The sequence below is a fragment of the Stylophora pistillata genome, chromosome 2 (assembly GCF_964205215.1).
Source record: "Stylophora pistillata chromosome 2, jaStyPist1.2, whole genome shotgun sequence".
Classification (NCBI taxonomy): Eukaryota; Metazoa; Cnidaria; class Anthozoa; order Scleractinia; family Pocilloporidae; genus Stylophora; species Stylophora pistillata.
The window spans coordinates 44,096,587-44,107,502 of NC_142520.1; the positions used below are offsets into that span (position 1 = coordinate 44,096,587).

Consider the following 10,916-nt stretch of genomic DNA (forward strand, 5'->3'; position numbering starts at 1 on the left):
GTAGTCGTGCACTAGACAAAGAAAAAAAAGAGTGTGTCAAGGAAGACAAGGTCTCTTTACAAACTGGATCCACATCTAAACAGAGAAGTTGTCATAAGAGTTGGTGGACAAATACGGAAGGCAGATCTGTCAGAACTTCTTAAGACCCCGATCTTCCTGCCAAAGTCAAGTCATGTCACTTCACACAGATGGAAGAATAGCGGAAGAGGGATCACCTTGAACGAAATTTGTGTCAGTGGCTTTTGGATTATCAGCAGAAACACATTGGTGCCATATGTCGTTTTCTCCGAGGTACCATGGGACAGCAAAGGAATTCTTGACTTACCAAAGTCGTGCGTGGATCAGTACCCCTCTTTACATACCGTGGTACAGATTTCTAGGGTTCTTGACATATTTGACCTCAAGATCTGTCGTGAAGACATATGGAGCAATGTTCACTTTCATGGTAGCAGAGCAGTACAAATAGAAGTAGCAGATTCCCTCGAAATCGATTCCTTCATACATGTACTGAGACGATTCATCTATCGAAGAGGACCTGTCAAAAAGTGCGCCGTGACAGAGGAAATTTCATTGGCGCGGAAACTGAACTTAACAAGGCTAAAGAAGAAATGCATGATAACATGAACAAGGCAGCCTCCTTGAAGCTAAAATCGATTGAATTAAAAAGCCAGCATCTGCCAGCTACTTCGGTGGTGTCAGGGAAAGGCAAACAATCCCATGAAGGAACCTGGAAGTCGTTTAGACGAAGAATCGCTGAGAAAGTTCCTGTGTGAAGCTGATTTTATAATCGACAACAGACCCTTGACCTTGGAGACACTCAATGACCCTCTCTCGGGACCGTCTGCATCACCAGGCAAAACTTGTGCTGACTCCACTCGGAGACTTTGTAGGAAGAAATGCAGACATACACAGCATTTAGCATAAGATTTTGATTCAAGGTGGAGTAAAGAACTTCTCCAGCAGTTGCAAGCGGGAAGTGGAACCGGCCTAAAAGAATTGTCAAAATTGGATATACTGTGTTATTGAAAGAATATTACAAGATTTAGCCACAGGGAATTTTGTGTAGATGTTTTGCGGTTGTACACCCTCAGGTATAGGTATAAAGAAAGTCATATGCAAGGAATTAAATTTCAAATAATTTGAAATGGAACATAGAATCAGTCTTATTCAACACAAAACTCTTGAACAAAAGTTTATCCTTTAAATCGGCGCTCTTAACCTCATAGGTGTCAAGGAACGCTTTTCATTCTACTAACTTATTCGTATTTTTCTCGTCACCATGTTCCCACCAATAGAGCAGCTCTACTTTCTGCATTAAACCCACACGCAAACGACAATTCCTGCATTCGCTCTGACGAGGGGCTAGCGCTAGAAACTTGAGCTTTTTAACTCTTTACGGTGGCCAATTTACAATTTCAACTCACTTGATATAACCGGGCCACCTTGTTACCCCCACCGACGCAGCACATCAGTTTCTTTAGAAACCTATCCCCCTTCATTCCATGGTGGATTACTCCCTTTGACGTTATTCCTCGCCAAGAAAAAATAATACCCCATTATTTTCTCTTCTCTTCATCCATCTACCGCCTGAGAGTTTAAAACCACAGAATATGTATCATTGACTATAAAGCACGCAAATGTTGCTTTATAAAGCCTGATCAGAACAATAATATATCAGCTGCCTTTAGATCATCTCCTCTGAGGTATTAAAAGAAATTATTTTAACCAGAATATCGATTTTATATCATGACTCTACCTGGCGATATAAACCTCAACATAGCGTTTCAATTTGCGCGTGCTCAATATATAGTTTTACACGATGGTCGGTTGCTAGGGAATTTTCCTCCAGGACGCTACTTCGATCACGTGATCACGCGTCATTTTGGCAATGGCTTCTCCAGACTTAATAAGATGTAAATTATGTACATAAATCGCGGCGTGTAGAGTGCGCTCATTTCATGCCCATTACCTTTGATAACACGTATGCATACATTATAATACTTTAATTTTCCGAAAACTGCAAGGGAGGAGTGTTCCGGCTTTTTGTACTCGAAATATAGGCTGATATATCCCACTCACTAAAAAGCTAAAAAAAACCTTTAGGGGTGGTTTTACAGAGCACATACAGTCATGAATCTGTATTATAACTACCTCTGAAGTATTGTCATGACAAAAATAAAGATTTGAGTTTAAAACTTTATGTATATTCTCTCTATTCGGTTCACACGAACACGAAAAAGCCTGTGGGACCCCTGTCTGAGAGAGATTTTGCTTATTATTATGCAATATATCCCACAAACCCTTGGCATCGTAAACTCAGAATGTAAATTGACGTAATGGCGTCGAAATGTGGCGAAGAAGAAGAGGGAAGCAGGTATGTAGAACGAGTTTAAACCCCCATTTTGAAAAACAGTTTTCACCGTCCGCCATTTTGAAATTCGCGACATAATCGTTTTTATACCAAAACTGTTTCTGTTTGTTCTAGAGTCGATAAACTGTGCTCGAAGAGCAGAAAGTGCAGTAAAAGCAATTATCACTCTGGCAGGTGCGATTCGAAGAGAGCGGTTGTGAACCCATTTTGGAACCGTTCTCCGATACAGGTGGGAAATGCGATCAAGAGGGAAGCTAGAGATGCTGCTGAAGCTATCACAAATGATTGTGATCGGAAGAAAATTCGTGTAGAGGAAAGGGAGGCTAGTGTTCATGCGAGAGAATCAGAACTAATAGAGAAGGAGAGAAAGATACATGAAGTAGAAGAGCGAGCTAATGCAACAAGACTTGAATCAGGTTGAATTTGACTTCGTGTTCTAAATTTAGATACATCAGTGCATACATCCTTAAACATCTGTTTGTGCCTCCACTCAATAAACATGTATATCAGCATCATTTTCTATTGTCGATCCACATGTATTCTTATAGCAGACATTTCCGCTTGGTGGCTTAAAATATTGTGTCATATAAGTTAAGTAAGCTCATTATCATATGCGACAAACATAAGCTTACATAGTTTTATTTTCTATGTTTTAGAGGAAGTAGAAAGGCGGAAGGAGGCGATTGAGGAGGAGCTTAGAGAGCTGGAGGGGAGGTTAGACAGTATTGTGAAAGAGTATGAGAAAGTTAAGACACTTTTGGAACAAAGGCATCATGCCAAGGCACGTAGAAAGAGTAGTGCAACTACATTTGAAATGGTTAACAATCCTAAATCAAGCACACGATATAGACGGCGACAGGAAACTAGGAATATCCTAGAATTTATTCATGGTGGGGAGCAGGGTGCAATTTATGGTGCTTGGGATTTTATTGCATCATGTGCAAAAAAAGAGATCATGGAAAAATTAATAACTAGTTATAAAAGGGGTCGGTTTTTACAGGGTGTGTTTGGGAAGGCAATGAAAGAGTATGGAACCAGTGAAGAAGCCTTAAAGCAGGCTGTTTCTATAAAGTATCAAGCATTTTTGTCTAGGAGAAAGTTTCAACTAATCTGTAAAACCCAAAGTTCTGTGTTTAATGCCGAAGAAGATGTTTGGTTACCCAGGAATGTTAAGTGTGCAGGTGTGAATGTTACTATTCCTCGTATAGCATCAGATGAGAAAATAGACAAGTTTGTAAAGAGTTTAGATATAGGGCATGTATGTGCAATTCCCAATTACTCTGGTGTATCTAGAACTGTTACTGGTTTAGTTTTCATGATACTTGATTTGCATTTGCGTTTACCTTATTTGAGGAACCAGCTCATCTGGTTTAATGAAAATACCAATCATTTTATTGTACAGTTTTCTGATGATGGTGCCCCAGAAACTAGTGATCTGAGTATGTCTATTGGGTCATTAACTGTTTGGAATTTTGGGGATCATGTTAGAAGTAGGGATTTTCAATATCTTTTGCATTGCCTAAGTGTAAATGAAAAAGACAGGGTAATGGAAGACCTTTGGAAACAACACACAGAGGAAATGTTAATGCTAGAGGGTAATGTGTTAACTATCTGTGGTGAGCAGTGTACCTTAGAGTTTCAACCTAGTGCTGATCAGTCTTGGCAAAGTTGGGCTAATGGTGAGTTAAATCAGGCTGCTACTTACCCTTCCCCTTATGCATTTGTTCACAAAGGTAGTTTGGGTACTATGGGGGCATGTATAGGACATTCATTCTCAGATACCTGGAAACCACCCTCCATGGAGAAGAGGAAAGCAGATCTTTTAAAACTAAATCAGTATCGAGATTCACTAAGCAAGTCTCTTAGTCAAGCCAAGAAGCATGAAAAAGAATTATCTTTCATGGCAGAGAATGGAATTAGACAAGTTGTTTATCCCAGGATTGGTGAGTTTGCAGATCGTCAAAGACCAGAGCCAGTGCATAGTGAGATTAATGCTTGGCAGCATCTGCTAAATGTTATCTACCGTGAAGCTTTACAGAGAGATTTGATGGAGGACTTTTTAGAGGTTCTGAGTTCACCTTTACACGTTCAGGATAGTCCTCGGGAGAGAAAAACAGCTTCATCTATATTGTCAAGTTACCCCGAGGGTGCTGGAGATAGAGTTAGGCAGTCAGAACTAGTTAGAGAGCAACATAAGATATTTCAGCAAGCAATAGGTAGTACTGCAGCAAGTGGCAGTGTCAGAGGTAATTCAGATAGGAAAGGCTGTCAGTTAGCATTTCTTTCAAGAAAGATTAGGGAACACTACAATGACAAAGACAAAAGGAGCAACAATATCGCTACAAGGTTGATAGGTGAACAAGCTGTTTCATTAGCCAGGTATTCATTTAGATTAATTGATGCCCTCTGCATGAATGATGAGTCTGGTCCTCAGAGGGTTAAGCGCCTGGCCCTTGGTAAAGCAGCTCAGTATCTCCGAGACTCTGGGATGCTCTTCAGCAAGGTTGAGGCAAATTCAGTTGGAATGAATCAACTAAAGCACTCTTGCACCATGTACTTCAACTTTATCTCTCTCTTCTTCCCAGATGCTGTTAACTTAACAGTTTGGACAATCGGCTATGCCATACCCTACCATGCAGAATTGCTCTACAGACAGTACAAGGTTGGTTATGGTATTATTTCTTTGCAGGCAAAGGAATCAAAGCATTCAGGTGTGAAGCAGGACCTAAATTTAACCAATAGGTCTCGCTCAACAAGCAATGTAGGTAAGTGGTGGCAGCTAATGCGCACTAATTATGTCAGGGCATTTTACTTGCCTGAACATCAGCCTGTGCCGTCTACCTACATATCCCACTTCGAGTCTCGACTTCCACCTCACTGCAAGGATACCCTTAACTTCTGTGAGTGTGGACGATCACGAGATGAAGCTTCCCTTTGTTCATTTTGTGAGGAGTCTAAAGATATTGTAAGGTGTGCCCAAGAAATGAAGTTAGATGAAAACCTTATAGCTATCTTTAAGCCAATCAGGTGTGAAACATGCGAAATGAGATTCCCAGATGTGGTCCTCCTTGAGTCTCATCAAAAGGTTGCACACTCATCAAGAGAACAACTGGCTAGGCCATCTAGTAAGATTAACCCTCAAATGATGAATGTCAAGGAACTGAAAGAAGAACTACGTGTAAGAGGAGCATCGTTAACTGGGGATAAAGCTCATCTTATTAGAAGATTGGAAGGGCTTCTTGCAGCAGAAGTTAGTTAGACATTCATCATTCCATAAATGTCCCTTTTTATTACAAAAAAAAAATGAGGGGACTTCAAGGAGAAAATCACAAAGCCTAGTTCTCAATCATTCATATTATTGTTTTCATTATTATAATGAATATTATGTCATTGATCCAAATTTTATAAAAATAGTGTATGTATATATGTGATAACTCTAACATAGGAGCTTAAATAAAGTGAATTGATGAGTTCCGGGAAAAAATTAAAGCTGGATCTGTCCATCTCAACACAACTGCTGTAATTAAGTATCAAATTTGGAAAAAAAATGTTTCATAAGATCATGATTTTGCAGCTCTAGTCTTAATATGATATTCATGTATGTACTTCTTGAAAGTGTCAATAGTGACATGAGTCACAGGGCCCCAAATGTTACCTTTGTGAACAAAAAAAGTAATATTATTGATTTCAGGCACTTAACAAAGAAGTCATTTCCTGGTGTTGCTGATAATAAGTGCATTAACAAATAATCCAATACAAAATATTGAAAAGATACTGAACATTACCCACCCTTACAACACAATACAAAACCAACAGCGTTTTCTAAAGCATCAAGAACAGCCTGATTTTGCTCTCCTGACAGTGCTACTTCATGCCACTCTAGTTATTTAAACCCTCTAAGTCTCAATATCCACATGCAAATTCTCCTCACTGATATCCATACATTTCCTTAATTGTAACTGAGTGAAATTGGTGAAATATCAAAGCATTTTCCCTAAGGGGATTTTTTTAATTCCCTCAACCTTTTCTCTTGCTAATGTACTGGCAATTTTGATAAAATGCTGACAATTTTATAGTATCTATCACCATCATTAGGTTTTTTTTTTTCTTTCTTTTTATTAAGAACATTTGAATAGATATTTGAACTTACAAGCCTAATAAATTAGTGACATAAACCAGTGATAAATACATGTTGTGGTTCAATTTTGTCCTTGCTTTCAATTTTATCTTCCTTTCGTCCAAAACTCGTTACCATACATTACCATACCACAAGACTAAGTAAAATTAAGATTGAACCAAAGAACCAAAACAATATTATTACTTCACAATGTAATACAAGCGAAATAAACAAGATTTGTTTTGCAGAAAAAAAATGCAGACCTATTCAATGTTCATAAGTTTTTGTATTTGATTATCAATAGCAAAATCCTCCTCGTTGTACCTTTGAATAAAAGCAGAAAGGGTCAAACGATTTGTTGTGATATTGTAGCGTAGTGTAATGGGAGTATTCTTTGTAACAACTACAGAAGATCGCCCTGCATAGTGATATTTCCCGTCTGTCTGCTTTTTGAATTTCCTCTTGTGTAAATAGTTTTGCCCAGAGAATCGAGAAGGACAAAATAGTTTTCTGGCGGAGGCCTGCTTTTTAATCAAAATTTCCACTTTCTTCCCTTTCCCTGATAAATCAACTTCACAGCCATATCCTCGAGCAAGAGTCATGATGTGTCTGAATACCATCCAAGGGATAAAAAGAGTTGTTGGATTGGTGAGCCCAGTTGCCTTTGAGTGAGTTTGCTTGTGCTTCAAGCTTTCCCCTAATTCCCGCAAATATGAATCGACGAGAGGTCCAGAAAGTTCGAGTTTATTTCCACACACCTCCTCGTGAAGAGAATCCATCTCCCCCATTCCATAGTTTGGCTTGTTTTTAGCCTTTCTCACGGACTTTATCCATACTTTTTCCACGGAAAATTTCATTTCTACAGTACTGGTGTTCCAAAATAGGTCTTCTCGCTCCGATCTATCGTTTTTAGCCCTTAAATCTAATTGCACAAGCTCCCCTTGGTCCGCCATATTTTTTACGTGTGTTTTTCAAGACAGGTACTGGGGGTAAACCGCTGTCAATAGATGAGCCCGCACAAACGGGAGAAAACTCCTTAGTTACCGACCATCGTGTTTAAATAAAACTATTGAAATATTATGTATTTCCCTATTATTTCAACCTTTCCTACTCTTAGCTTTTGTCGGTAAATAACCCTCAGCCTCCCATACAATCAATGTCGTCTGGCCTATTTATATAATGGAAACTAGACTGCATGACAAAATGTAATTTTATTGTTGCTTATTAACTGTTTTCAAGCGTTAATACGGAACGCCAAAAAGAAAACATCGGATCATGTACAAAATTAATTGTTAGGGTTTATGTTTTAGGACTTTGTGTTGAATACGAGAAGTACAACAATTTTTAGAATAACAATTTCCATAGTTTATTTACTAATCCAGTGTAATGAACATCATTCTTAATCATCCTTGGTGGGTGGTTGCAAAAACAATCAGTTGAAAAAATTACCATGAGGCATTAACAGTAACAACAACTGGCTGGCTGACTTATAAGTTTGGTCCTGCCCTTTTTAAATAAAGAACCCATCAAATACGTCCCGAGTAGGCGGGAATATCAGGAGATTAGAGCAGCGATTTTCGAGCGAATTTCATTAGTATTTTCCATAGACCCCTCAGTGTAATACCGCTGGAAATTATGTTCGCTCTGATGCCCTTAGAATATGGTAAATATTAAGGGTGAATAATTATGGTAAATATTATGGTAAATATTAAATTAGCAAGGGTGGAAAACTAAAACATCCTATTCGGTGGTTTTATATATATAGCACGTTGCAGATTTTTGCCTTGGCGTCCTTGTCAAACCGAACTTTTGGTAAGATTTTAAAAAGGCAAGAAAGGATAAAATGCAACCTCATATAGAGAAGGAGGAAGAGAGAAAGTTCTATGCGCACATGAAATAAACAACTGTAATTAAGAAATCACCCCTCTCAGAGATGTCAGTAGTGATGGACGAGAAAATGTTATAGAGCAAAATGGAAGCAATCGATTTTGAGTCCAGAAATGCTCTTTAAAATCTTATAGAGCTGTTTCATATGTCCCCAAAGATTATTAAACCTTCAAGTAAGATCCTCTTCGATGCAAAGCTCTATGGTGTTCACTCTCCTTCTTTTAGCTTGACCACAAGACTAACATGCCGGGTTTCTATAATTTTTAAGCCTTCAAAGAATTTCTTTAGGAATAATAAATACTTAACGAGCTGACATTGCTCAACGAAGTTTAAACATGGTGTGATCATTTGTGCTTATACAAATGAAGACACTGTATTAGTAAACTTAAAACCATTGAGACATTTTGTGTCTTGGTACCTTACCCTCCCCCTCTCTGCAATCAATGTCATCTGGCTTATAATGAGGACTAGTGAGTAATGTCAAGCCCTATGTATTACAACAATGGGTAATGGGAGAAGGGAGAATAGGCATGTGTAAAGCGTTCAGTTGTTTTCAATCTTTTACAAATACCCACACAGACACACAAAAAACCGAGCATCCTATCTTCACTCTTTAAAAAAGAAGACATCAGACACTCAACATTTTCGAGCAACCACAGTTCCTGCACTATGTTGAAAAGCACAGTTTAATTAACACTCCTTTATATTACTTTTGGTAGGTTGTTGAACGATAACCAGCTGAAGAAATTACCACCAGGCATTTTCAGTAACAATACCCAGCTAAGAGGGCTGTAAGTTTAGAGTTTGTCTCATCTGTGTAAGGAACGCGTCAAATCCATCGCGCATTGGTAAAAATACCAGTAAACACGAGCAGCGATGTCTTAGTCCCAAATAAAATCAGCTACGAATACTTGTGAAGGAAATTTGTCAATGAACCTTTTAATGGCCCAGAATTGCCTTTCATAGTGTTTTGTCTTTTTTGTACTCTCCTTGTCAAATATTATGCTTCTAAACCTTGCCTTTTACAAATTTTCCCATGTTAAACTTCCTTGGTCAAAAACTGTCATAGCCCGTTGAAAAGAAAATCCAGTAAAAACCAGAGAAAGTAATTAATTCATACAATGAAGCGACATTTCACAGGGTCGAGCTCTAAACTACATACAACAAATCGAAACAGGGTCAAGTCAATAAACAGTGGAGTACTCCTTAATCTAACTACTGTTATATCTTTGTGGTGCGGAAGTCAAAAAGGCTTGCTCCTAATACTTAGGGTGTTTAACTTGCAAAACAAGGATATCAAAATGTCATGCAATCTTTAGTTAGTTCTGTACTATTTAGCCATTCGTTCGTATTTAGTGCGGGGTTGACAAAGGCCACTCGAAATCAACAGCACAACTACTTTAAAAAGAGGCGCAGTCAAAGTCAATCTAAAAAGGAACTAAACATTGTAACTACTATTAACTTATCACGGACGGCAAAAAATCCTGTCAGCAGAAGGGACCGCAGATCCGATCGTTATAGCTCCTTATGCTCTTAGCATCCAGCCTCTGATCACGAGTCTAGAGGTGGCGTCCATAGCAAAGCAATGCTGGTTCGCTTATGCGGGTGGGGCAGGCTCTACTACAGAAATCAAGAGATAGTGGGGCACCTGAGAACCCTGGGTTTAGATTTTGGCTACTTTCCAATCGAAAAAAATCGCTGGACTATCGCAAAGCCACACAAGAAGGAAAATGTGAGAGTATTCAAGGAAACGGACATTATAAGAAGGTAAAAAAAGACATTTGGGCGCGGCGATAGGCCCACGAGAGTGTCTAGAGGAATACGTCAGTGAAAAGGTCTCTGATTGGGTCAACCAAGTAGTTCGATTAGCAGAGTTCCCTCAGATACAGCCAGAAGCACACTATGCTGCTTCCACATGGGTGACTCACTTCCTAGTAATACCGCCCGACAGTCGGGATCTACTAGAGCCACTTGAGGATGCAATATATCAGGTACTTATTCCTGTGATTATGGAACACAAGTGTAATCAGCTAGATAGGGACATCCTTGCGATCCAAGTCCGCCCAAAATGCTACTGTCTTCCGCGACATGTATTTACAGTGCCCAGTTTATCAACGGGCGGAATGGCAATTCTCATGAAACATAGGAGTAACCTCTCCATATGCTGACTGTGAGGTTTCGCGAATCGAAGAGTTCATTGGATTAATTAACCAAAAGATCAGCTTCCACACTGAAGAGCATCTACAAGTGCCATTTTTTTCAAAGAAGATTCGTGAAGACAAGTTTTAATACAAATTTTTTTATTATACCCACTTCTACAAAATGCATATGCTGCCAAATAGCTGCAGCGAATAGTTTTCCGTAGCTACTAGTCACTTTCCTTATTGTTCCGCACTTATTGCTCGGAGGACTGCTCAAATTGACCGCCGATGGACTTAAAAAGTTCCCGGATGTGTCGCGGCATTCTGCGCGATCCGAGCGATGGACGTGACAGCTGAGCAAGGGTCAGTATCGTGGCTGACAGTAGTTTCTTCCGAGAAT

The 10,916-nt window shown here is 39.1% G+C and overlaps 1 protein-coding gene across 1 annotated transcript; it reads left to right on the forward strand.

The window, feature by feature from the left end:
* Positions 1-2,336: 2,336 nt before the first annotated feature.
* Positions 2,337-6,839, forward strand: LOC148739722 (uncharacterized). The gene is made up of 3 exons (XM_088749553.1): positions 2,337-2,374; positions 2,441-2,787; positions 3,028-6,839. Exons 1-3 carry the CDS (start codon positions 2,337-2,339, stop codon positions 5,628-5,630), a joined length of 2,988 nt encoding a protein of 995 aa, XP_088605679.1. The 3' UTR covers positions 5,631-6,839.
* Positions 6,840-10,916: the final 4,077 nt, after the last annotated feature.

What these genes read in the sequence shown, in the direction of transcription:
- LOC148739722 (XM_088749553.1), top strand. Translation starts at nt 2,337, where the DNA reads ATGGCGTCGAAATGTGGCGAAGAAGAAGAGGGAAGCAG. An exon ending in GAAGAAGAAGAGGGAAGCAG is followed by an intron (nt 2,375 to 2,440) that starts GTATGTAGAACG and finishes ATTTTGAAATTC; the next exon opens with GCGACATAATCGTTTTTATA. An exon ending in TGCAACAAGACTTGAATCAG is followed by an intron (nt 2,788 to 3,027) that starts GTTGAATTTGAC and finishes TCTATGTTTTAG; the next exon opens with AGGAAGTAGAAAGGCGGAAG.